Source organism: Phasianus colchicus, chromosome 15, assembly GCF_987193195.1.
Source record: "Phasianus colchicus chromosome 15, bPhaCol1.hap1.1, whole genome shotgun sequence".
Taxonomy (NCBI): domain Eukaryota; kingdom Metazoa; phylum Chordata; class Aves; order Galliformes; family Phasianidae; genus Phasianus; species Phasianus colchicus.
In genome coordinates this window covers 13,868,928-13,896,603 of record NC_143450.1, presented here as the reverse complement: position 1 = coordinate 13,896,603, position 27,676 = coordinate 13,868,928, and the positions used below count along the sequence as shown (strand labels likewise).

At 46.7% G+C, this 27,676-nt stretch overlaps 2 protein-coding genes across 8 annotated transcripts in view; both read right to left on the bottom strand.

The window, feature by feature from the left end:
• The window catches only part of RNF130 (ring finger protein 130), a 41,947-nt gene extending 21,942 nt beyond the window's left edge, over positions 1–20,005 (bottom strand). The window contains exons 1-3 of one of the 2 annotated variants that reach the window (XM_031598295.2): positions 19,266–20,005; positions 13,031–13,225; positions 1,906–2,156 (exon numbers count right to left, since the gene is read on the bottom strand). In XM_031598295.2, the coding sequence (XP_031454155.2) occupies positions 1,906–2,156; positions 13,031–13,225; positions 19,266–19,629 (810 nt within the window). In that variant the 5' untranslated portion in view covers positions 19,630–20,005. The remainder of the gene's footprint in view (positions 1–1,905; positions 2,157–13,030; positions 13,226–19,265) is intronic. The other variant, XM_031598296.2, reaches the window with a different exon arrangement.
• A 2,292-nt stretch (positions 20,006–22,297) lies between these two features.
• FLT4 (fms related receptor tyrosine kinase 4) overlaps positions 22,298–27,676 on the bottom strand; it is a 47,698-nt gene continuing 42,319 nt past the window's right edge. For 5 of the 6 annotated variants that reach the window (XM_090151016.1, XM_031598292.2, XM_090151018.1 and 2 more), the window contains exon 30: positions 22,298–26,304. In XM_090151016.1, coding sequence (XP_090007142.1) covers positions 26,085–26,304 — 220 coding nt within the window. In that variant the 3' untranslated portion in view covers positions 22,298–26,084. The remainder of the gene's footprint in view (positions 26,305–27,676) is intronic. The other variant, XM_090151017.1, reaches the window with a different exon arrangement.

Sequence of the window (27,676 nt, the reverse complement as noted above, 5' to 3'; positions counted from 1 at the left end):
TCATCCTAACTTCAACACATGGGAAACCAGTCAGTATAATAATAAAGCAAATCTAAGCTGTGCATCCTGGAACAACATATTGGCTCCAGCACTGAAAGACAACACCAGAACACTGCTGGAATGATAATCATTGCACAGCCAAAGTGTGACAAAGAGAGGAACAATGCTGAGAAGGCATGCAGGGGCTTTACGTGACCAGAACTACCCACCTAAGTCACTGGGGGTAGCACGTATAATTAGCTATACTGTCTGTGTTTGTACTCTCTGAAGTCTTAGAAAATCTGCTCCAACTGAGAAAGGATTAACCTCAGCAAAACCCTTCCAAAACACACACGGTATTCTCACATGGAAGGAAATCTGCTAAATAGCAGATTTAAGAGATCCACCTTTTCCACCTTCTAATTTTAACAAGTGTTTTGAAATGCTAACCTTGGGGACACTGGGGATTTGCTATTTGGTTACGTTTTAGGTCATAAGCATGCAGCATATGCTTGCTTTAAGACCCACATTCACCTCAATGGAAAAAGGGCACCAGTACATGCAAAGGAGTTTCATACCTCTGGTGGAAACGCACAAGAGTAACCATGTGAAATACCCATATCTACTTGCACTATCTATAAAACACAGCATGGTTTTGATGTTTTTAATCGTTTTTTTTTTAAACAGGTGCCTCTAGCCCCAAGCTATGATCTTGTTTTTCAGTTAAAACAAGTTATTTCCCCGCTAACAGTGCAGCCTTCTCTCTGAGAGAGCTTTCAAAGCTCTTCAAAAACAAGTCGGAGCTGTCGCCACCTCCTCATTCAAGTTTAATAAGCTCAGCTTTTTAAACCACATCAAATTTTCATCGAGTTTCTCCTGACCTTTGTGAAAATCTAAAGAAAGAAGAAAGGTCACAGAAGCCCCCTCCCCATGGAGCAGCTGCTTTGAGATGTTTGGAAGAAGCCTCAGACCGCTCAGGGGATGCAGCAGGCACAGTTCAGTACTCCACTGACACTCCTTGAGTAACAGTTATATTTAAACTTCTACCAACCCCAAGGGACTGCACTAAGTACCAGCCACAGATTGGTCACTTCAGAATGACATCCTTAGGAAAATCTAACGGGACCGGCAGCATCAGATGCTATTTCCAGAAACTAGAAAGGAAATCCTTTGTCGCAGTTGAGGCTCTGCAAGTCTGCGTTTGTTTTAGGTTTGACAAAGCGCTGTCAAGAAGCCAATAGTGCTGCCCCACAGTTTGCCCTTAAAGGTCAGTCCTAAATCAGAGGAAGAGGGACAGCAGCTAGAGGTCAGCAGCTTTGTAAGGCACCCTTGACAGAGATGCACAGAGCCAAAGAGAGCAGTCACTTTTCTCCTCCTTTGCAATAAAAGCCAGAACACACTACTGAGACAGCAGGTCATTGAGTCCATGATAGTAAAACTTTTACTTCTAAAGTGTAAGCCTTATTTACATCGATAACTTCATTTATTCAAGACCTCTGGGCACAGGTGCATTTAATTCAGATCTAAGTTCTTACAATAACAGAGAAAAAGACAATCAGAAAGTCACACTGGACAAAATATTACTTAGCATATATGACCAAGAGAATTAGACAGTCCTTATCAAGTATCAGTCTTAAATAAAGTCAGTGCAGAACACTAAGCAAATCTGTATCTTAGTTTTCTTTCATTAATTTACAGTTTGGGAGCACCAACTGAACTACCTTACTTATTTACTAAAGCTAGCCTTAATAACAGATGGAATTAATAACACTAGCTCTGAGCTCCCCCACACCATATAAGCATAAGCACAATTTAACTTAACTTTCCATTTCCAATGTCCTTTCCAAGAAAGAAATTCTCCACAGAATACTGTATACAGCAATAACACCACCAGAACACAGAGAGGAAAAACCAAAATGCCCTTACCTGATTCCTATCACGTGCACTTGTGTACCTGATCTTCTGGATGAAGTAAAATATTAACCACGCTGAAGAAATTATCATCAAAACAATGAAAGATATTGACACAAAGACTAAGGAGCCCCGACTGAAGTTCTTTAGAGGAACACGGGAACCCACTGCTATGGCCATCAGGACAGAGATGTTCTTTTCTAAATAATTCAGGATCTCCTTCACTTTTGATTCTGTAATCATGACAGCAACAATGTCTCCAGTTCCTATAAAAAGAGAACAAAAATTAACTAACATTTAAAATCCACAGAGCATGATGCCAGTAAAATTTTCCATATGCAAAACCATTTGATAAATAATTTTGTCCAAGCCATGTATGGCTCAGCTCAAGACTCATCCTTCCAACCCAAGCTTTCCAGGTAGGGTATCGACGTGCCAACTTTTTGCAGCTGCACACATCCTACCAGGTGCTCCCCCATAACAACTACTGTGCACAGTCTGAACAGATCTTAAATTGTGTATTTGGTCCAGATTGGAAGCTGTGATTACTCGAATAGGCAACTCAGAGAAAAAACACATTTGGAAGATGAGTGGTGTCAGTACACACAGAGCTGAGCTGGGGGAGTTCGGAAAGTTCCCCGATGTGGTTACGAGGATATCACACATACAAAGAATGCCAAGGACCTACAAATCACAATTCCGAAGAAGCCAGAACTTCCACCCCCACCACTTCCCAGAGAAGCGGAAGTAGAACAACCAAGACTGGCTGGAAAGTGGAACAGAAATTAAAACTGAGCAGAAATATGAGAGCTGGTTTTGTCATCCAACCAAAGACACGCTTAATAAAGTAGCAAAGAGCTCCTAAGACAAAAAAAACTGGTGTGTCGTTCTTCTTCATCCAGATCTGTACTGAAATCCCTTCTCAAGATCTATTTTCAAGATGCTGGTGAAGCCTGCTCATCTGCTCCCTCCATCTGTTTGCACCAATTCACATTGCCTAAAAGAGGAACAGTAGAACACGGGTGACTTCAGCACTGCGGTTCTGGCTTTGGAGCAGATTTGAGCCGGAGAACTTGGCGTGACAAGAGCCTGTGTTAAAAGAAATCCCCTGTGTTAAGTCCTTTAATCAGAACCCTATTTTTAAGAAGTTACTGTACCCAGAATATGAAGTAGAAGACTAAAAAGAACAGAATCTTTGAAACTGAGGGCACAGTAAGTCAGGGTGACAAGTCCAAAACCACTCATTTCCCAAAAGGGGGCTTTGCTTGAACTGCATAATTTGTTTAAGTGTTACTCTGCTGCTCTTCCCATTCACAGAGCCAAAGAGTGACTGTTACAGTCACTGTCCTCAGTTTTCAGAGAGTGCTTCCCAATATATGCCTTAGAGCTGCCAGAACACTCCTGACTTGTCCAGCTGAGAAGTCCTTGCACTTAATGACAGGACAAAAATCTCCTTTCCACAATTTCAAGGTACTGTACGTAGATGCAGCACGCACTCCTGCAGCTCGGATGATGCAAGATCAACCCAGAGCTGATAACGTAATACTGCCTGACGCTCTCCCCAGGCATCACTTCATTTCCTCACATCTTCTTCTGATAGCAAAGACGGGCAGAGGGATTGTTTTCCCCAGAGCATATGTTGCACTATGCTTCCCAGGAGGCATTATTTGGCCCAAGGCATCACACTCCTATCCAAGTAGGAGTCAGAAGCTCTCAGCACAGCATCCTGATGCGATTTATACAGCTACCCGTGAAGCAAAGCTGACTAAGATTTTCTGATACCAGTCCAGTTCTGTCTAAATTAAAAGCTGAAGCCTCCACCTATTCCCTGCTGCCTGGAGAATGTGACAAAGCTGACAATCTGCCACATGTTTTTTATAAGGCCCGGCACAAAGGGAACCTCTGGCATCACTGCAAAGCCATTTGCATTCCAAACAACTCAGCTGTGAACAGCCCAAGTGCTACTGCTGCTTCTGACCCTGCGAGAGCCAAGGAGAACAGCAGAGAAGAAAAATAAATTGTGCCTGCTTAACATCCTGAAACTCAGTGGAAACTGGGACTTGGTTTATCCATATTTTTGTCAGGGGCATCACCCTAAATAATTATAGCAAGAGCTCCCTGCTCGAGGAGAATTGGGGGCAGAAGGAGGCACTGACTTATTTATTTTCAGCACCTTGAAATCTTGCATTTCTGAAACTTAAGTAGAAAAAAAAACCTCAGGTGAATACAGACAGACTGACAGCACTTATAGAAGTTAAGAGTGCGATCTTTATATAAATCTCCTGAAAAGCAATGCTCTCCTAAGCAAAGAATGGTATCCAACAAAAAGGAGCTGGAACACTACAGTCAATGAACTACACAGCCAAGCAAGGAGAAGGTGGACAGACAGTACACCCAAGATAAATGCTGACACCTGCAAATATAAATCAGTTGCCATCATCCAATCCTAAACAGCTCTAACTTGCAGTTTTACTATGTGCATACTTATTGGGATAGCTACACAACTCTACGTATGGAAAGGAAGTTGCAGTTAATCATCAAGCCTGTGGAATACGACATCAAGACAGGAGATGAGAGAAGGATGTAGCAGGTGAGAAGATACTAGGAACAATGTAATGGGAACAAAGCAACAAGCAGAAGTTTCCTGTAGGGCTCTACAGAGATTACTTTGCTGGCTCAGCACATCTCCTAGCACATTTAGAAAGTCAAGTGAAAGTTGTCTCAAGGGAAGATTCCCAGTCTCACCACCAGCAAACAGTTGTCCTTGCCAATTTCTCTTTATGTTGATTCTTGACTGCCAGACACTTCTCTGAAGCTCCAAATACAGACAGCTGTGGGAAGGACATCAAGCCGAAGACAGGCATGGTTCAAAGAGTGGACTTCAGGCACCTTCCACCCACCTATCGCCCCTGGGAACAGCAGGCAGACAAAACATAACTACCAAGCAGATACTTGCTTTTCTCCTGGGTTCCCAAATGGCCTAAGCAGCTGCTTGGTCAAAGCTATGGGAGAAGGTGTGGTGACAACTCCTGAGCTGCTGCCAGCACTGCAGTGCTGCAAAGAACCTCCTTGCAGACAGGGAAGGCAAACTTAAGATCTCAGCTCAAGAATGGCACATGCAGGACCACCTGTAAAAGGCACTGAGTGGTTATGATGGGATGAAAAAAGATCTGCAGAAAACTGAGAATTAACCCACTTGCACCAAAAAGGTGAGCACTTCTCTGAGGGCTGCTGTTTTCAGCTGAAGTCCTTGCAACTTCCTTAGTCTTTGACTGCACTTGCTGATGCATGTTGCAGACACAGCATGAAACACAGACTGCACTCAACTCACACTTGCAAAAGAATGTTGTTTCCTCTTTAAGTAGCAAACAATATTTAATTGTAACTGAAGCATTTCACTCTATTCTGAAAAACCCAAACTTAACACACATTTATGTGACTCATTTTACAGATGTCAGTTTTAAAGGCCTGCAAAATCCCCACCTTTCTAATAAAAGTAAAGAACAGTGCAGACAGTTGCTTTCTGGCTGGATTCAGGGCACGATTTGGACACTAGAAGACAAATCACAATGACAGAGACATCATAATGATCATGTGTAATTCGGAACTCCCTGTTTTCACAAACCACTAAAATTCAATAACTTCTTTAAGCATTTCTGAACATGCATCAGAAATAAACACATGCACACTATTCAGTGTGCAGGAAAGGAATCAGCACCAGATTTCTTAGATCAACAAAGACAGACCACCACAAACAGCAGTTACCCAGTAGGTCTGGTGGAGCACACCCGATCAAGTGATTCCAGACCTCCAATGGCCCTTCCAAGCCATGCTCAGTGATATTTTAGACATACTTGCATTAGAATAAAGACTGATCATACTTGTGAAGTCCACTGAGCTGGAAAACACTACCACCACAGTCTACCTTCTGGCTATTACAAGCAGTGAGATAATGAACAGTTCCAAGACTCCTGTGAAACAACCTTGCAGAGGCAAGCACAAAAACAGAAACTTATAAACAAAGGAAGAATATAACTGCTTCCTCCCTCCCCATTCCCCAGGAGGAGAGAACCTCAAAGTAGTTTTTTGATTTGAAGGAGGCTCATTCCTCTTCTATCCCCAAGGATACAACTGTCAGAGAAGGTTATTTAAAAAGCCCCATCTGCAAGAAAGATGACAATTGTGGAAATTAACACAACTCTGAGAACTCACTGGCCAACAGTAATAGAATTTGGGGACCCGCAAAACATTAAAGGAGAAAACAGAAACCACAAAACAAGCACTGTCGTTCATTAATGAAGTTTTGAGAGACTGAGTGGGAGTTTTGTGAATGTCCCTGAAGACATCTGCACTGAGATGGAGAAGAGGGAAGGAGAGGACATTGCATTGAAGACAGCAAAGGGCACATGGAAAGGATGGTCCCCCAGCCACCAAGTAAATAAAATAAATGAACACACCATCAGAAATAAATGAAAAGCAGGAACAAGGAATCCAACTACAAGTCAGAGGAAAAGCAATTAAAGAAGAGCAGAAGGTAATGACAAAGTTGACACAAGGAGATATGCTGATAGTCACAGAAAGGTCTTACTGCTCCTTTAAGGATGACACTTCCAAGCTCAGGTTTATATCTATGTTAGAAAATCAACCTTATCATAATGAAAATAACTCTACATCTGCACTGCTAGAAAAGGTGGGCTCTGAGAATGCACATCAGTTCCACAGTACTTACCAACAATGGGGAACACACAAATTCTTCAGAATACTTTAAAATTTTAGCCTGATACAAACCAGAAATTCACTGTAAGAATGAAGTCTTATATTCTAAAACAGTCTTTGTAAAAGCAGACAGTAAAAAGAAGAGTCTCGGCATATGGTCAGAGTGATTAAAACAGGTCTAGCTGCACAGGTTTTTATTTTGATCTGATCAGAAAGGAAGAACACATTCAGACCAGCAACACCACTGCAATGGTAATATGTTGTCTGAGATGCCCCAAATCAAATACTTCTGAAAGCAGAAACAAAACCATAGTATTTGTCAGTTCTCAGCAAGGCAAGAACTTAATGCCAACGGGCATCCATTTTAAAATGAGACTGAACAGCGTTTCAAAGCGTTTTTCTTCCTGTTGTCTTTATAACATCATAAGCATTGAATTCTTGACTATGTAAACATTTACTGTAGGATTTACAGTGTCAGACACCAGAACAGATGTTCCAACACTACCGTGAGAAAATAGTAAATAACAGCAGTATAGGAAACTGTGAGCTAAAAGCCACGTTTTCACAGGCTGCGTTGGCTAAACACAACCCGCAGAACCACCACCTGCCCCCAGACACTGAGCAGCTATTTCCAGAAATCACAAGTCTCTTTGCTATACAGACTTCTGCAGAACAACCCAACAAACAATCGCTTCTGAAGCCAAGTGATTCTGAATTCTGACTGCCTCCTCGGGAGAAAAAAGCAGCAGATATTCAAGCCCTGCGAGGAGCAGGCGTCAATGAATTGCAACAGAAATGCAGTGAAGTTATGCCTGCAGAACAGACAAAACTCTGACTGCAGCACAAGGAACTTCAGTGGATTGATTCTGCCACGGTAAGAGAGGACACTGGACTGTAACACCTAACCATGGCCCAGGGCAGGGCAGTGAAAGGCAGTGTGCACTGCTAACAGCAATGCGGATGTTCTGAGCTCTGCTCCTTCCACAGCAGCGTATGACTGAGGCATGTAACCAGAAAACCAGGAAGGGCAAGAGCAGCTTTCCAAAGATGGGTGTGACAGAATCAACTTCCAAACAAACAGAGCCCAATCAGGTTCTTGTAGTGCTAACTCATTACGTGTTAAAAAAAAAGAACAAAAAATCAATCCATAGGTGATAAATAACAATCTTAGAAGTGGGAACAAGACTCCCTGTGCTCATCCACCTCCACTGAACAACAAACTGTGCTTCGGTACAACGTTGCTGTCATACTTGGAGATCAGCCCTACAATCTGCTACGCCCTGCAGTTCATAAAGGAGAGCTACATGGCAGGATCCACTGACAAAGCTGTTGGGCTGCATTCACAATTCATTGCTGATACATGATTCCATAACCCAGTTGCTCTGTTCTGACACTCAGTGAGAGGCTTCCTAAGGATAAATCTGCATAAAATCCAAACCATCATAAATCATCCTGTTTTGTTCCCAAGTTCAAATGCCATTGACACAAGATGGTGGAGGTATAGCACTGCATTTCCCCAAGCTTTGCCATGTCCTAATCTCACCTGCTTCTCTGCCACAGCTCAGAGCACCCCATCACAGCCAAGGGACACCCACCAACTCCCCAACACAGCACTGGTGGGTGAAGAAAGGCACTGCGCTTGGGTCTCACCATGGATCCTTTGTCAAGAAAAGGGAAGATGTGACACTGAGGAACACGGTTGATGGGCACGGTGGGAGTGGGTTGACAGTTGGACAGGATGATCTTAGTGGTCTTTTTCAACCTTAATGGTTCTATGATTCTATCACTTCCCCTTTGTCAACCTCACCCAGATAGCACCCCTTTTTTTTTTTTTAACATACCTTAAGTCATCTAACAATTAAAAGAATTAAGATCCTCCTACTAAGCCCAAGATGCACCCAGAAGGGACCTTCTGAAGACACTTAATGCTTAACTGAAAACCCACTGTCTTCACCAATGCTCCTGGAACAACATCCAGAAATTGTTACCTTAGACCTGGATTTAACACCCAAACACTGATTACAGTGTCATATTTTTGACTGATGAAAAAATATTAATGTAGACCTTGCAGGCCCATCCATCAATGAAGATATACTTGGATTTTTAAAGAGTGGTCAGGCATTGAAATGGGCTGCCCAGGGAGGTGGTGGAGTCACTGACCCTGGAGGTGTTCAAGGAACGTTTGGATTTTGTGTTGAGGGACATGGTTTAGAGAGAACTATTGGTGATAGGTGGATGGTTGGACTGGGTGATCTTGTAGGTCTTTTCCAACCTTGGTGTTTCTGTGATTCTGTGATTTTGATATCTAAAACTCTCTGTACTCCTGTATTTTGTAATGGAAGTTGTAGGCATCCTTCATTTTGTTTTTCTGGATAGATTCTCTATTCCCACTAATGCATGTTGGAACTAGAAAACGCAGGGATTTCTAATAAGAGCAGTCTGTCAGGGTCTGGTATTTTCCTCTGTCTGCAGACAGCCTCAATACAGATCCATCCATCTGGACAGTGTTTCCAAACAAGCCCAGCAATCCCACAGGACACGTGGTGACAGATCCATACCCAAAGATGCTACAAAGAGTCTTTAGAACTTAACAAACAGCATATTCACAGGTTTATGTAACAAATGTGATCTCACAGCATCCATGGACTTCAAGAATTACTCTGCTGCTTGAGCACAGTCTTTGGCTAAGAAAAAAAAAGTAATTACTTACAGTCATTAATGGTCCCATGGGCCATTTCACAGTCACAGAACTAATTACCCTTTCAGCTGGATAAGGAAAATCGAGCCCAACTCGTGTTATTCCAGCTGTGGATGAGGTGTGTAACATACAAGAACACAGGGAAGAGGAAGTTCTGCAAAGCACTGAGCTTTGTGCAGAGATTTCCCTGCCTCGCCTTGAGGAAAGGTTTGTTTCCCCACGGTACAGAGTGTGTGTTCCCAACACCTCTCCCCACATCCTGCAAAGTGTCAGACAACTCCATCTACTGCATGACAGATTGTCCTGATACACCTCCAGGAAACAGATCAACTCAACTCCATCCCGTTGTTGACATATGTTCCAAAGTTTTCAATTAGCACATATGAACAATTAACAATCTAAAATGATCAAAGATACACAACTACAGTGAGACCATTGAAGATTACTTATCCTTTCTTTTCAATCTCCAAATACAGTGAGTTGTTTTTCCTGTTTTGTACACTAATATTTCAGGGAGAAAAACGGAGAGCAAGAACAAAACTGTAACACAATAAAATTAATTTTGAGCTGTGGATTAAAAGCCCAGCAGTGCAATACAGATTTATATGATGAGATGTCTGCAACTTTGTGCTACAGACTGTAAAAGATTTAGCAGTGTCAGGTAAATTCTTTCAACAAGGCATCCTAGTAGGAGTTGTTTAAGTAGTTCCAATAAATTTCTCTAGCACTGATAAACTCCACCTTTTGGAATCCAGCAACGTTACTGCAATGCTTTCTTTTCTGTTTGTTGATCTTTTTTGTTTATATCTGTTACATAAATTCTGAGTGTGACTTTTTAATTTTAGAGGCTTCTGTAGCTTGTATTCTTTTCTATAAATCCAGATAAAAAAATGGATGTTAATAGAGTTCATAATAAATTTTAACTGTTCTGTGCTTTAATAGAGTTATCTCAATCACACAAAGAAATCAGAAAGAATTAAAAAGCTCTTTTACATGCATTTCCTTCCTATTCCCATCATTGATTATCAAGGAGTCAGCTACTAAATATTTTCTCCACCACATCAGCTCTTTCTACATCAGACAACATTTGTTCTAACTTCTATTAGAAGTAGCAGGCAAAACCACTCATAAAACTGCCTTCCTGCCAGTGACATCACAGCCCAACACAACCTGTGCTGGGAAAAGGTGTCCTCTGTCAGCCCAAGTGAAGGGCATCTGCAAGAATAAGTCAAGTTGGTTTATTTCACCAGTGAACAGTAGCACATACAAGGATACAAAGAAAGTGTTGCAAATAGATCAGCAGAAACATTTACTGGAAGTTTTATCAACTCCTTCAGGTCAATACCTCCTTTGAACCTCAACTGGAAGGGACAGAGACTTAGAGGACTGCCTCACAGAAAAACCCAATTTTGATGCTAGTAAAAGAAACTGTTCAATTAATATGGCGATGAAAGACTGATTTAAGAGTGACAGCTGCTATCTGGCCACCAGAAGGAATTTATATTCTGTTAAGCCATATGTTGAGTAAGAACAAATTTCCACAAGATTAAAATTTTTAAATGTGTGTTCAAGCATAAAATAACTTGGATAAAATATTAATCCCATCGCTGAGAACTGCTTACCGAGCTGTTTTCATAGGGAATCACCTCCCTGCAGGTTCAAAATGGGCAGCATATGTAAATCTATATAATATTTTCATTATTTTTAGCACAAACATCGCCAAAGCTGACATTTGGAAATTATGCAAAGATCAAAGTGGGGAAGCAAGCAGCTCGCTGGCTGTGCTATCAGCACCTGCTGTTTTCCTCTCTGCTCGACCACGAAGACAGAATACTCCCAAGACTCTGCACCTAACAGTATAAGAACTATGGTGCAGAGATACGAAGTGATGTAAGGCCTATTTTTATCTGTGGGAAGAAAATAGCCATGAACCCAGACATCATAAGACAGTTGCACAATTATGTTGTGAAAAATGCATTTTTATTTAAGGAGGCTGTGACTGTGTGTCAGTACTCTACACACACCATTAGCTTGAACATAGATCACAGAACTTTTACGGATGGAAAAGACCTCTAAGATCATCAAATCCAACCCCAGTCCACCCCCACCATGCCCACTGACCACATCCCTCAGTGTCACATCTCCATGGTTCTAGAACCTCCAGAGATGGGGACCTTCCTACTTCCCTGGGCAGCTGTGCTGCCACTGCATCACCACTCTTTCAGAGAAGAAATCGCTCCTAATATCCAACCTGAGATTCATGTAACAGTCTCATCATTCAAGCATAGGTTCGTGAATCAATACTGCACTTGAACAACAATCAGAGAGTTAATGGACCACTAGATTCCAAACCTCCACTGTGCTGAAGCTAACACCAAAGGACTAGCCTGCATTTCACAGTGACGTGCCTGCAGTTCACTGGGCAAACAGGAAGCTTGTCATGATAAATACTTGGAATCAACTCTGCCATGATATGACATTCCAACACACAGCAGAAGGCACAAATTGCTACCAAGGGACTGCAGACCTACATACAGGTACTTCAAAGAAAGACCAGAGCTGAAGGCTCTGGAGGTGCGGCTTTTTGTTTGCAAAGTACCTGCAGAAAGGTCTGTGGAGGATACATGAGTTAGAAGTAGTATGTCAGCAGCCTCAGGAGTGCCACACAGAGGTCAAAACCTCCCTGAAAAGTTCCTGTGGTGGACAGAACTGGGAAGGACAGACCACACCGACCCAGAAGACGACACATTTTCCTTATATGATGTCTGGATGGAGAGAGGGAAGGAGATGCACAACCATAGCACCTCTTTACACAGAAGAATTCTAGTTGTGTGACAATATAGAAAGCATCACTCCAACTCCAGCTTCCAAGCAACACCCTGCATTTACAGGAAGAAAACTGAAAACCTCTGGGAAAACAAACAGTACACAAAACCACAGCATCAGCAGTCAGCAAACACAGAAATATCCCTTTCTGATTAGGCTAAGTAATTGTGAAGTGAGAAAACCTAGGAAAACAAAAGAAAGTCATTATTAGAACTCTGAGCAATCATTTATAATTATAGATTTACTTGAAGTATGAAAGACCCACCCTGCTACACTAATTCAGAAGTAGTGGTGCAATTTTTTACGTGAATAGACAAAAAAAAAAGTAGAAGCCAGCAGAAAACCAGACAGTGTTCTAGATCAGCAATGGTCTGATTCTAGAGCACTTAACATCAGACAACTGCACCCCGAATCATTAGGCCTTGAGCACCATATAGGAATCAACAAAGATTCATCACAGGAAAAGAACTCTCGGAAGTGTTGCACACAAGCGTGCAAGCTCAGATTGGGACCTAATGTTTGACAGCCCACACTGGACAGCCAGATGGAGACACACTACTACAGGACCTCCCCAGTCCTGTAACATTCCCCAAGTGGAAAGTTAGGCCTGATGTTGTACCACATCTGCTCTCCATTTCAGCAAGGTTAGAAGTGCTGATTGCTAAGGTCCTGCAGGTATTTCCTTACACCCTGACACCCATCTCCCTCTGCAGAAGCACTCCTCAGTGGATAGAACATACACCAAACCAAAATACTCTCTCCCACAATTACTGGCTTATTCACCATACACATGTAAATAACCATCATTAGAGCACAGCCTGCTTCCTGCAGCATCATCCCTGCGTTTCAGCAACAGCTTATGTGACAAAACACGGCAGTGGAAGAGCCTGCATTATTTACCTTGATGAGTCATTGTGACGGGCTCCTCGCTGGATATATTGTTGTAGATGACCACGGCGGTGGCATTGTGTGAAGCTGCCCGCAGGATTTTCTCTCGGAAGGTGCAGTTTCCCCGCTGCAGCAAAGCAATCCACTGCTTGGTGTTGGGAGGGACCTGGAAACGTGTCCGCGGGTCACAGCCCAGGCGATCTGCAACTGGAGGAGTTGGATGCACATTCAGACAAACGGCAATTTGCTCAAACAGGCAAGAGAGAAGAAAATGATGCTGAGTTAATGGTTATGCACTAGGAAGCTGCTGCCCTCGGGTTAATACAGCCCAATGCTAACTGCATTCCTCGGGTTAAAAAAAAAAAAGTCTCCTTTATAAAGCTCAATCTCACCTCTGAAGCTGTAACTGTACATCCAAGAATTAGGCTCACCACCAGACACTATTTTTAAGCCCAGTGCAGCGAGAACAATGAATTTCCATTTGAATCAATACCTGCCTGCAGGCTGAGAAACACAGGGATATGGTTCATGTGCTGCAGGCACCTACCCAGCAGCTGTTTATCAGTCATTCTGGGCAGCATAATTTTTTTTTTTTATTTTTTATTTTTTTTTTCCTTTCTAATATAATCACAGACATCCCTGCAGTGGGAAGAGTAACTAAACAAGAAGATTTCGGAGCAGTTATCTGCTGTGTGCATGCTGCTGCAAGGATGAGAGCAGCAGCCAATGCCAGCTTTCACACTGCAAGCTTTGCCGGCAAACACGATGTGCTCCTGTTGCTAAACAGGTATGGATGCTACAAAGGAGAAGTAACAGGCTTGGCAAATGCCATATCTGAGCCCAACGACATACAAAGATTTTTTTTTTTTGGTCCTTTTTGATGCCATAATGTATCCTGGAGCAGCTGAAGCCCACACAGATCTGTGTACAAAAGGCACAGAGTGCAACGTGGAGGATGGTTTTCCAGTAAGTCAGAGCCAACAGCAACTTGTAATGCACATGTATTTACCCTTTCAAATGCCACGAGTAAAAGCACCCTTGGCTACTGAAGATGGATGGGACAAATAGTGAGACCTCAGACATACAATTCATCTGGGTAATAGCTCTGAAAACTGCTACAGATCCCTAGAACGATTCAGAAGAAGCACCCCATACAATTTTCTTTCCTAAGAGGCAAATTCTTCAGCACCAACTCAGAGTGGATGCTACAGCCAGGAGATCCAGTATGGCAGGATGAAGAGCAGTACGCCTATAGATAGCAAACAGTTTGCTTCAGTGCAGTTGTGTTCAAAGCACACCAAGTAACCTAGATAACAGGTTATTCACTAGCATGGAAGAGCATCTTGAAATGGAGGAAGCTTCTGAAAAAGCTCAGCTCCATAAAGCCCTGCGAAGGCACTATGAACTCCCAAGTTTGAGCCGTACAGATTTAAACACTGACAGAGAAAGTGGCATGAGACAGCAAACAGCCTCTGTGGGAAAAGTAGCACAGATTTTCCACTACAGTAGAGATGAAAGCTTCTCGCAGCAGCGGGCAGAGCTACAGAATGCTGTTGGACCAACAGGATTAGGAGCTGAGATGTGCCGATACGTGAGCTTCCAGCAGCACAGCAACACGCACAGCATTACTTCTGGTGGGGTGATTCAGCGTGTCCCAACAACACTGCTTTAGCCCTGTGTAAGTAACACAAAAACATGAAGGAAAATCTGGTTGGGACTGATGAGCCTGCAGGTTGCTGGAGATTTAATGCAGAGACACAACGTGCTTCTCTCCAGGTCAGCACCCTATTTACCCCACACAAACGTTAAGCAATCCTTCTGATTTTAACGAAACATAACTCAGGAACAACTGTAGAAAGTTTTTCCTGCTCTGGCCTGCCAACAGCACCCAGCCCTGCAGCACTGCTGGCTGCTACAGCAGCACATCTGCCCCACAGCCAGCACTGGCAGCTGGTACAGCAGTACCTCTATTGGCCCCATAAGGGATGGATGAACAAATGCTGTCATTAAGAGCCACCAGCAATAGCTCCCCACCACTGCACTGCCTATACTCCACTGTCTGAAGTGCAATGAGGATGAGACTCAGACTTGCAGATCCTGGATGGTGGCAGTGCCGGAACGAAAAGAGACTTCAGATTACATCAGAGCTATTCTAAAAGAACACAAGTGTATATAAAAAGATATGATCAGAAATCACTCAATTTCACAGTAGCAGAAAATACAAATGTACAGAAAGCTGCTTCCCTATAGCCATGCTACCGTCCTACGAACCTGAAATATAAGGGACCAATTCCATCTGTCCTGTCTTTGTGTCTGTGTACCATGCACAGTGACAAAAAACTGACTTTGCACTGAAGTGGCAGCCTGTTGGTCATAGAATGGGTTGAAAAGGACCACAATCATCATCTAGTTTCAACCCCCCTGCTATGTGCAGGGTCGCCAACCACCAGACCAGACTGCCCAGAGCCACATCCAACCCGGCCTTGAGTGCCTCCAGGGATGAAGCATCCACAGCCTCGTTGGGGAACCTGTTCCAGTGTGACACCACCCTCTGTGGTCCTCCTCATCCCTTCCAATCGCTCACCAGGGCTCAGGCCCTTTAGCATTCCCCTATAAGAGGTAGAGCCATTTTGTGGTGGCAAGAAATGAAGTGAGTATCTCAGCTCCAGACCAACAAAGACTCCCTATCAGTGCTCTGCATGCACAGGGCTGGCTGCAGGCTGCTCCCTGTGCCCCACACTTACACCGCACACCCCCTCATACAAGCAGAGCACTGATGGACCTGTGAGCAAGGCTTTGCCTCCCTCCCACACAAAAAGAGCAGTGCCAGCATCCCACAGCCCACTGACTGCATTGCATTACGCTTTTCTCCCCCGCTCCCTTTTTCAGGTCAGATACCCCGATCGATCACCTCTCAGCTAACGCTCCATTCTCTCAGACCAGCAGCAGTCACCAGAGCTGCTCTCAGCTGAGCACTCAGAAATCCTTTCCCTCTCTGACCTTCAGGGCTGCACCACACCCGGCAGAGGCAGCAGCACAAAGGATGGAGCGGCACACAGCCCTGCCGGCATGGCACACCTGAGCACAGCACACCTGAGTGCACCACATCCCTTCTTGTGCAGCAGAACTGGAGCTCCCAGGGAAGGAATTCAGCTGGGAAACTTAAAAAAGCAGCACAGCAGCACTGATCCATCCCTGTTTCAGGGATGGCTTTCTATCCAATTGTGCACATTAAGCAGTATTTTCTTTCAACATATTAGTACTTCGGTTGTTACAAATTATTACCTCACCCACACCAGCTGCAATTCCTGCTTTTTCAAAGTTGCACCAATGGGTGACACGGGGCAACACCTCACTGCTGAGAGCCCTGCTACCTAATTGCTCTGGCTGCACTTGGCTTTAGCACTAGGAGGAACTCTTTGAACCAGGGTAATCTTGTTTCAGCTAAACAAAAGAAAATCAGGGAAGCAAGCAGTGCTGTAATAGTTAAGGTTTAATCTTGTTAGCTCGGTAGGTGTACCACAATTACAGCTATAAACTCAGAAAACCACCAGCTTTGTCATCAGTCAAGGACTATGAATTAAGCTGGACACTGAGATGAGGGGCAAAGGACAGACACACGTCACAACTGTCCCTCCACCACCCCGTACTTTTTGATGCATTTCCTTGCTGCATTTTCCCAAAGCTCAGTTTTGGATCCCAGACAGAAACACCAAATTCTGCCCAAATATTACCCCAAATTCTGCAATTAAAACTGCCATTCCAAATCTCCCACAGCTAAACTCTGCTTGCACCACACACTTACAAAACCCAGTGGCACTGTGCATGAGCTGTACCCCCATTTGTCACCTCAAGCATCTCTTCCCTACCTCCACCTTTCCCTGAGACAGTTTTCTCCTTTTCATTTCACCTGAGGGTCTATAAAAAGTACAGGGAAAGCTTTGGTATGTGCTTTAGCCTAATCATGGTGAATTCAGTGTAAGAGATCCTGAAAAAGGAACAGGTGACTGAATTTATTGCGTACTGACATTTAAAGGACGGGTAATCAAAGAGAGCGATGACTTCCAAAATAAAACATAAAGCAACTGGCATATTGAAGAACATGAGCTGACCACCACCACAGAGCACAGCACCCCACACCCCAGGCCATGCATTACACACACAGCTGCTGACCCTGGCTCAAAGCTGTAAACTCATGTCTCTGACTGCAGGTAAAGGATGGGAATGCAGCACACAGGATGGGACATTTAAGACGTTTCAATTGTAACAGCTGGGTGCCAACAGACCACCTGCATGCACAGAAATCCCAAGCAATGGCCCATGGTGGGTCAATGCCTGACACCAACACTAAGTCTTGGCATCACCAGGCAGCTGCAGCCACTGGGACATGTGAGGGCTGGGCACTGGGCAGAGCACTACTGCTCCAGCAGCAAGGCTGCTTGTGTTAAGTGCTATTACAACAAATACATTGCAAACAAGTGCTACAGCAGTACTGACTGGCTGATAAAAAGGCATTACAGCAGTCGCAGACAGCAGCACTGCACTGTTATCAGAGCCAGATATAATAGAGCAGAAGAATACAATCACGAGGCTCTTAAGTCTTCAGGAGCATCTTAACTAAAAGCATAACACACTCCAGCCTCTTTCCTACTAAACACAAGGTTTTTAAACCACGGTGAAGCCTCTCAGCAGAATTAAAATAAAAAGCCCCCATATGGCTATCTGTGCAGAACAATTCAGAACAGCTTTGCAGGAAGACCGCCACTGCAGTGTTTGTTTTAAGTGCCTTCTGTTGACACACGGAAGGAGAACACCTCCCAGCAACCCACAGCAAAGTTTTGACGACTGCGGCACGTCGAACCCACAGAATTCAGGTCTGCAGCTCTGTGATCCCTGCTGCGTTTTCCCACTCAAACTGTTCACCATGTTACACTTCAGCAGCAAAGTAGGAAATGCTCCTCAAAGCACGCAGAGCATTGTGCTCAGCTCTGCTCTCACTGCTTCTGGTGAGAACGCTGCCAGCCTCCCTCAATGCTTAATCACACCTAAGTGAAGATCGTGCTGGAAGAGACCAGAAAAAACTATAGGGGAAAATTTTAAAGTAATTAATGCCAGAAGTTCGTTTTTTGACCAATAAAGCAGCTGCTAAAGGAATCAAGTGGTTTGACACCCTGCACGAGAAAAGGCAGCAGAGCTAACCCTGCTCCCAAACACCCTTTGGGATAACTGTGACGTGCCCAGAGCTTCCAGGACAGCCTGCTGACCTCACACAGCAGTGTGTGTTTAAGTGAGGAACATCAGGGAGCAGAGAAAACGAAAGGCTGAGCGCATCTGGGGACAGACGGCCAAAACCACTGCGAAGGGCAGGATTTAAGATAGAGGGGAAAATCCTTCAGCAGCCAGCTTGCTGCGAGGTTTGTTTCTCCAGCCTTCCCAAAAGCATGCTATTTTAATACATTCTAATTAACACTTTGTAAAGCAAACGAAACAGAGCTTCAATGAAACCAGCAAGCGTGTGCGCTGCACAGCCGCCTCGTGTGCAGGGGAAGGCAGGAGGCTGCTAGATGCTGAAAGAGCATCAACATATTGTCCTGACCTTGATTTGTTAAATCCTCAAGGGGCTTTAATAATACAGGAGGGCTCTTCAGGAAAACACAGCAAAACAAAACCAAGCAAAAACCCTCTTAATATTCAGCACTCGCAGACTGGTTTTAATTGATTACATTGCCTCGCGGAATGCATTATTCAGAGGATGCTGCCCAGAGAGAGGCTGAGAGCACCGAGATCCATCCGGGGCCATTTCTGGAGGACAGCAGTTTGGGCACAGCGTCACAGATGATTCTCAAAATAAGCTGTGATTAAACCGCACCGCCGTGACTGAGCTCCCGCTCTCATTTCAGACCAAAACCAAGATGCTCAACGATCAAAATCACCCTTAAGTTAACGCACCGTAAAGGCCGACGTTTGTCAGAAAGCAACCAACGGGCACCAGCCGCGCTCCGCAGCGACGGAACTCGCGTGGAAGCGCTGCCCAGCGCTCAGCACTACGGACCGGGCCGCGTCCAGGGGCGGACGGCCAACAGCTCAGCCGGGCAGCCGGGCAGGCATCCCCGAGACACGCACACGCCGCACGCGGCTCCCAGCCGCAGCCCCGTCCCGGAGCGCGGTTTCGCCGCTCCCCCTCGGCCACGTCCCGCCTCCTCCGCTCCCGGCTCCCCCGGGCACCCACGCGGCGCGGCGCCGTTACCTCCGTTGATGGGCACCGGGGTCACCAGCAGGCCCTTCACCTCCACCTTGGGCGAATCCTGCCCGTAGCGGCCGCGGTCGATCCGGAGCAGCGTGGGGCCGCCCCGCTCGGGGCTCAGCACCGTCACGTTGATGAGGGCCGTGTAATACGACAGCTGGCTGCCGTTGTCGTCGGCGCCGGCCGCCCACAGCCAGCAGTGCCCCAGCAGCAGCAGCAGCGCGGAGCCGCCGCCGCTCCGCCGCCGCCGAGCCCAGCGCGGGCCCATCTTCGCCTCCCGGCGGGAGCGCGTTATCCCATCTGACAGCCCAGGAAAGGAGAGAGACCGCGAGCGGGCGGCGAGGGGAGGAGGAGAGCCCGGGCTCATGCCATGGGAGGAGCCAGGGAAGCGGCGGCACGTCCCGGCAGAGCGCGGCCCGCCGGCCCGGGGAGGCTGCGGGAGCTCGGGGCGCTCCGGCGGCCGCTCAGGGCCCCGCGCTCATCGCACTCGCAGCCCGCGCCGGCCAGAGGGAGCAGGAGGAGGCGGCGGCCCCTTCGCTGCGCACGGCTCCGGGAGGCGCCGCCGCCCCTCAGCACTCGGGCTCCGCTACGTCGCGCGCCCCGCTGCCCGCCCCGGCCGAGGGCCGCCGCTCCATGCCCGGCTCGGTTCCGAAGCAGCCGCACCGCGTTCCGCTCCCGGCGCCTCGACTGCAGCCCGGCGCGGCCCGCACTGCGCAGGCGCGCTACGCCCCACCCGGCGCCACGAGGGCGAGAGGCGGGGCTGAGGGAAGCCACGCCCCCATAAGGCGGGATCGCCGGTGGGGGGCGTGGCCTAAGCGGGTGACGTCACTCCGGGCGTGGCAGGGCGCGGGAGGGGGGATGTCGCGTGGAGGTGTGGGGTGCGACCCTGGCTCGGGGCGGCCCCAAAGAACCTCCGGAGCGGTGCTGGTCTGCTCGATGTGCCACAGGGAGTGCTTACAGTGCTGGGAGCCAGCACTAGGGACGGACACCGCATCTCACAGCTCCTCGGCACAGATGCCGGGTCAACAGCGTTGGCCATAGGAAACACGAAATGTGGTTTAAAAGCACGTGTGAATGGTGCAGCGTGTGGGGCTGGGTTTAGGCTGCACGTCTAAAGGGCCAGCTCAGCAGCAGCAGCACGGCTCCTGTGTCAGGATGTTGCCGCCCTGCCTCATTTAGAGTTACTTATTTTCAGCGTGCTAAAATGGGAAATCTTACTAACACCGAGGTGTTAATAAATACAAATCCGTGGAGATGCTGTGGAGCAGGATGTGATGCGTGACACTTCAGCGTCATTCTTACAAAAGGTTTGAGCTTCTCCGTGACCAGGAAAGGAACAAAAGAACACAACAGCCTTCGCAGGTTTTGAAAGGCAAATTATCTGAAAATTATTTATGGCAAAGAAGAAGCAGGCTGCGGGGCTGTGGGTTAGGATATGTTCTAAATTTCTGAACAAATAACCGTGCTGCCGTTCTTCTGAGATGCAGTCTCCCTGGTGACTTCCCAGCTGCTCCGATAAGAGCTGTGCTTCCCTTCAGCATCTCACTGTGCTGTTCCCTTCGGAGGTGTTGTGGCACATCCCTTTGCGATGCACTTAGCCACATATGCATGTAAGATAACACCCTAAAAGCTCATTCTGCTTACCTCATTTAGCTGCGAGCAGCAGGGCTGAGCCTGCCCTCGGAGAGCCCCGTGTCAGTGCCGAGGAAGGCAGGACGGCCCGCCAGCCATGTGCTACAGGTCTGTGTGCTGCAAAATCCTCCGAGATCTGCTTATGAAAAGCTCTGTAGAAATGTCAGTGCAATCCAGGAAGTGTTTATGAAGCAGCAGCTGAATGTTCCAATGTTCCACTTCCACTTTTTTTTTTTTTTTTTTTTTTCTTTTTGCCGTTGTTGGTAAATGTTGGGCAAGGAGCCACATGTCACAACAGCCCTGCAACACTGCAGCAAACCTTTCCCCCCAGCTAGAGGAGCAACTGGAGGGCTGCTGGCACAGGGGGCAGCAACCTGGCATGGGGACACCTCCTGGAGCCACCTCCCTTTCCCCACATCATCTCTGTGCCAGCCCATGAATACTGGCATGCAACGCTTGAGCACAGTTCTTACTGACTATAGGTTCCCTTTTTCCTGTGATTACTGCCTAACGGGGGCCTATGAGAAAGTTGGGAAGGACTCCATTAGAGAGTGTAGTGACAGGGCAAGGGGTGATGGCTTTAAACTAGAGGAGGAAACAGTGAGGGCAGTGAGGCCCTGGCACAGGCTGCCCAGAGGAGCTGTGCAGGAATCCAAGGGCTGAAGGGATCCAAAACCAGGTTTAGCACAAAGCTTTGAGCAACCTGGTATGGTGTTCTGCGTTTCCATGATCCTTGCCCCCTGCACAAAGGTAACAAGAGCACTAGGAGCCTCAGATCCCTTGCTTTTACTGAGTCAATATCCTCAGAAGGACCTCCAAGCACTGAGGAACAAGGTCTTTGCTGGTCAGGCTCCCAGCACATTACCTAACAACATGTGTGATGATAGACTCAAACAGCAAAATGGGCTGAGGGGCCATGCAGCCCCAGCCTCCCCTGTTCCCTTGCCCAACCACGCTCCATCCTGGTGCCTGGTGATGGCTGCTGCAGGGACACAACATCCCCGTTCTTGTGCTGAGGCGCAGCATGCAGCAGCCACACGGCCATCTGCATGGCATCCAGTGCTCCCCTGGGACTGGGTGCAGAGCACTTCCCTCAAACCCAGTCCCCACATGCCCCATAGCTTCGCTCCCATGGCTGCTCCAGGAGCCTTCGGCCATGCCATGATTTTCCTGCCCCACAAGAGGGTCCACAGGGCAAGGTGCAGTGCCCTGGGATGCTCAGGACAGCAGGGTCTGGTCCTGTCAGCAGCTTAACCAACGTGTGTCCGGTTTTGTCATGAGGAAAGGCTGAGTTTCATCCTGGATGGAAATGCCACAAAGCCCAGCTGTTTCCTCAAGGATGTGGCACATGCAAAGCGATGCAAAAATAAAAATAATAATGCCAAAATGAAGTTAATTGCACGGGGCTGGTTGGCTGCAGCCGGGCCCAGCAGCACCCGCGGGCAGCGGCCTCCACAAAGCAGAGCGCAGCACCAGTTATGACTTTATTCATGTTCACATTTAGATATTACAACAAAACTCTTAATGACAAAGGATAACGAGTACGATAGGAGGAGAGGAAAGAAAGCAGTGTTCTAACTGGTTTGATATATAACCGTCAGCTTCCAGACACAGGACTCAACAGGAGCTATGAGAACTCACATACACTCACCAGTAGGAGAAATTCACACATGCAACACCCAAACACTCACCCACAACACACACAAACCACACTGCTGTACTCACACACAACCCATGCTGTAAGCTATTTGCTTGGAGGGCAGCCCATGGAAACATCCAATGCTGCTGCAGCAACAACAGGTACCAGGCTAAAATACTGTGATATAAATGAAGTGGTACTTGATACACAGGTTTTTTTCTCCAGAGACACACGTGCATTCCTAAGTAGGGAATGAGATGCTTTGTTTTCATGAAGGAGGAATGTCCTCTCAATACCAACACTCTGTAGTGTAGACCCAGAATGGTCAATTTGAAAGAAGAGATGATAAATAGCTTCAGCTGTGAATTCCAGTAAAGGGCCCAAATAAAACCAAACCGTGCACCAAGCAGGCACAAACATCAAACCTGGGTTTTAAAAGGTGAAATATTTTCTCATTGTTGTCTGTCCTTTCACAGCACCATTGCCTCATCTCAAACCAGAACAAATCCGCTTCTTTTTGTGCTCACACTTATTTGAAAACTGTAAAAAGATGCCAAAAATAATGCAAGAGTGTGGGGAAGGGTGTCAGGTTTGTTTCCCTGAAATTCCCATTTCAGTATTGTTTTAAGAGATCAAAAGTACAAATGATCAACAGCTCTTCAGTATCTGACACTACAGTTGTTATTCACCATCCGAGTGTCTAAAGAGCCAGCACGTGCTCGTGTTAAGCTGCATTGTTCATGCAAGGCTGTTGGCACTGATACAATAGGATCTGATTCTTCCCCCCACACACCTCAAGAAGATGTAAAATAGATAATAAACTCCTATGGGGCTGAATCATTTGAATGTTTAGAATCAGATGTCACTTCAGCGCTTTCCCTGGCATGAAGCAGGGGATCTTTAACAATGGCTCTAATGAAGTAACACGTCTCTACAGTGATGCTCATGAGCAATTTACATGGAACCCAAAGCCCCAGAGCAGCTGTCCCAGCAGGCTGGGAGCGCTGACAGATCAGGAGTGCTGAGCACCAGGGTGCATGGATGCCTCCATCTCATCTGTGCTGCAGAACCCTGCCAGTGCCCTGCAAGTGCCTGGCTTTGCTAGTATGTTTTAAACCCTCATTTGCGGCTACTTTGGAATTCTGTTTTCCAGTTGTTAATTCACAGGCATTTATTGAGCCTCCTGTCAGCTGGGGCATTGTTTCCAGGCAGAGAATTGAGTATGAAGAGCTGGAAACAAGAGAATGGTGATTTTGTGGTTGCACATCACCAAGAAAGCAGCCTGAATTTAGCTCTGCAGTCTGTCACCTTCCACCTGTGTGAACCTCCAGCACAGGGCACCACTGTTCTTCTGCCAAGGGAACCACCGATGAAATATACAGGGCAAGAGGAGGACAGGAGAATTTTGCCTGGCCAGCACCCTGCTGTCTGTCCTGCTTCCCTGGCCTGACTCTCCTGTATCTCCTGCCAGAAGCATTCTTACTGAGTCATAACAATTACTTAAGGATGCTTAAATTCCTGGCAACTTTGGGAGACATCAGTAGAAGTTGGGGAATCAATTGTCACACACAGTTTCAAATTCCATGTCCTGAGCTAGCTTGGCTCCAGCTGGTCTAGTTCTGTGCCTCTAATTGCTGTGGAAATCACAGCCATGTCCTCCTGCTGACATGGGATGGGAGGAAAACATTGGGTGCTCTGCAGACTGAGGGAATCTGAATGACAGCCATGCTTTTCCCATGAGCAAAATAAATCTCCCCCATTACACTTTGCAGACAACTATAATTAAGATTTGGGAAAGTCACCAATAACGACTCACATCAGGAAACACATAACACCTTCTGCAAGAGAAATACAGTTTTGGAAAATGCTATATCTGATAGAAAACACAATTTTCAAAGTCCAAACTCTTGCCTCTATGCAGAGGTGTGGCCTGCATGCAAAAACTCCCCAGTGCTGAGATACCCCTGTGCAACGAGCTCTGTCAGCCACCAGTGTGTGGGAGAAGAGATGATGACAAGCTGTTCAGACAGCTTCTGCACCCAGACTCCTCTGGTGATGATGTAATGGCTCTGTGGCTGAGCTCTTGGATTATGAACAGGATGGAAAGAAGTATGTGGAAAGCAGTGAGGCAGCAGTGCAGAAATCTGTTGAGAGGGGCTGTGGAGGTTCCCCAAAGCCTGAATTCATGTGGTATCTTTTAGAAACAAAAGGCCCAAGCGATGAGATGGTTCCTCAGCAAATAAATGTTTTTCAGTCCTCCAGAGACAGCTGCATTGCACTGGCAGCTCTGCAACAGAAACTGGAAAAGAGTGTATGGGGCAGAGAGCACCTCCTCTGGGCCAGGCAACAGGAAAGGTCACGGTGCAGAGTAAATCCATCCAGCAGAATTAGGGCTTGTGCTCCAGCCAGGTGCTACCCTGTGTGTGCTCAGCAATGCCAGCACACCAGGGGATGCAGCCCAGGGCACCTCACTGCTGGAGCTTTGTTCCTTCCGTTGTTTCCAAAACCCTCACAGCAGCTTGAAAATAAACATTTCACTCCCTAACACTTATATCCTTTTCCTTTCAGCAAACAACACATTTTCACTCTATGTTTAGAAGCCAGCTGAAAGTAACACAGCTTTGCTTTAATTTCTCATTCGAACAACAGATGATCTCAGTGCTGCTCTGGGAGAAGCGGAAGGCAAGAGCAGCAGACCTGTGAGCACAAAGCTCCCAGCACAAAGAATATAAAGCCCTGCTTCACACAGGGCCTGCAAAAAGAGTTGCTGTTCATCTCACTGGGAAGACTTCGGCCATCAGCTGATGCTCTGATGGCTGTGTTGAAATGGCTAAAAAATCACTGTGATAAGGCAGAGTGGCAGGTCGCCCTCCAGCAGAGATGAGAGGGGAGTAGGTGTTGCTTGCAGAGGAGACGGAGAGGCTGGGTGTACGCTGGCACCTACCCAGAATGAAGTGTGCACGAACCTTTACAAAGATCCCTTGGGATCTCTCTGTACACATCTTCAGAATGTCCTGCTCTTGCTGCTAATACCACCAGGGATTTCTTGTCTTTGATTCTGCTCTGCAATTCAGCAGCTGACATCATGAGGAGAGAAGGAGGAAGCGATATCCAGGGAAAAACATTCAGGCTGCACACCAGGAAGAAACTTGAGACTAAGACAGATCTATTTATATCTGACCTGAAATGGGCTTTCTGAATGGGAAGCAGATCTGAGCGGAGGCTGAATGCTAGGCAGAAGGTGCTGTAGTGCTGAACACAGGCACACAATTGCCAGCAGAATGAATCTGTTTGAGCTACAGAAATAAAAGAAACCCGAGGAATCAGCAAGGCACTCACTCCAGTCCCAGCACAGAGAAATTGCAGCTGGAGGTGCTGCGTGGGCCATCGTGCTGTGGTTCCGAGGACATTGGTGATCCCCATCTGTTTGGAGTGGGTTTGCTGCTGTGGTTGGGTGTAGGTTGAAGGGGAAGCTCTGAGTGACCCTGATGATGTGCCCAGAGTGTGAGAGAGAAGATGCCTTGGCAGGGTGCCTCCAGGGCCTGATGCCATTAGTACTGCTCGGAGAAGAAGGAAGTGTGCAGAGTGGAGGGACTGGCCCCCTCTCCGGGTGGGGTGCAGCTGCCGTCCTCAGAGTGTTCTGACAGCTCCCCGTATTCACTGTTGTAAAAAGTCTGGCCTCCAACCTGGGATCCGTATGACGGCCGACATCTGCCCCGCAGGTCTGACTGTTCCACCGACAGCTCCGCAGTTCGGCCGGGCCCTTTACTGCTGCGAGGGAGAGACATAGAAGGTCAGTCTGAGCCCTCCTGGAAATCTCCATCCTGCTTAGAGAAAACCCAGCTACAGGAAACATTATCTACTAATGCATGGAGCAGTGGCGGGGTCAGGAACGGACCTACACCTCTGGTTCAAAGCACAATAAATGATCTTGCTCTAAACCTAAGCACAGCCCTTATGCATTGTGAAAACACACTACATAACCCAGCCACAGAGTTCTATTACCTCCTCTAGATAGCTCTGGAAAGCCCAGGAAAGGGTTGAGACCCCAGTGAGCAGGTAGAGATGAGAGACATCACCTCAATTTCTCCTAGACCTGGCAGGAGTAACAGGAACTGATATAAACCAACAGCCAAGGATGGGGGAAAAAGAAACCAAGGAAGATGATGTGGAAGGAAAGCAGCAATCCCATTTCTGTGCCTGCCAATAGCTGGTGACTGGCACAAAGTCACAAAAGCGAGGGCAGGGACATGTCCAAGGAAAGGCTTAAGGGCATTGTTTCCTAGAGGATGGGACATGAGGTAGCCCATGGTATAGGAGACAACAGGAAAGTGCCTCAGGGAAAAGAGAACAAGGACAAGAAGCAGGAGACAATCTGATACGACAGAGAGGCCACAGGGCTATAGGTAACAGCAAGGAAAATGACCAGCATGACCTGATGTTGAAACGGAGAGAAGGAGAGGAAGAGGCTTGGGACTGGCTTTGCCTGCACATGAGCTGACATGGCTCACACAATACACTGTCACAGGTACGAGGTCCCAGCCTGCTCCAGCACCAAGCAGAGATGAGTAGGATGTGTTCTCACTCAGAAACTAAGCTTGGTCAAGGACATGACCCCCCAAAACATCCTCAGCCCGGAGAGTTCCAGGCTTAGTACCAGCATGCAGGAAGTCCTAAGGCCTGGACTATTTCTGCCACAGCACATCAGGGCCCTGTAGTACATGGATCAGGGCTGAAGGAAACTTGGCAGGGCTGGGGAGAACCCTGTGGAGGTGGCAGCCACAAGTCTTCAGTTTGCCTCTGTGCCACTGTGATACACTTCACCAAAAATTTTCAATAAACAATGAAAGCTCTTTTAATACCATCATTCTACTATACCTTGTTATCTTGGAGGACACATTTTCAGGCCTTATGTAACATGTGTTTGTCTGTTGAATGGGCATAGTTTATATTTTTAAAACTAAGCAGGCTGCAGGTCTGTTCTTTATGCATTCTGCCTCTCATTAATGTGTGCGCAGGGATTTCTCTGGCTCAGAGCCCACAGCCCTGCTGCTGCTGAGAGCCCCAAGAGGCATACCCTACAGGGAGACAAGAGCTTTCTCCTTGTCTTGTTATGTTTGGCAGCAGAGAGATCTGAGTGGCT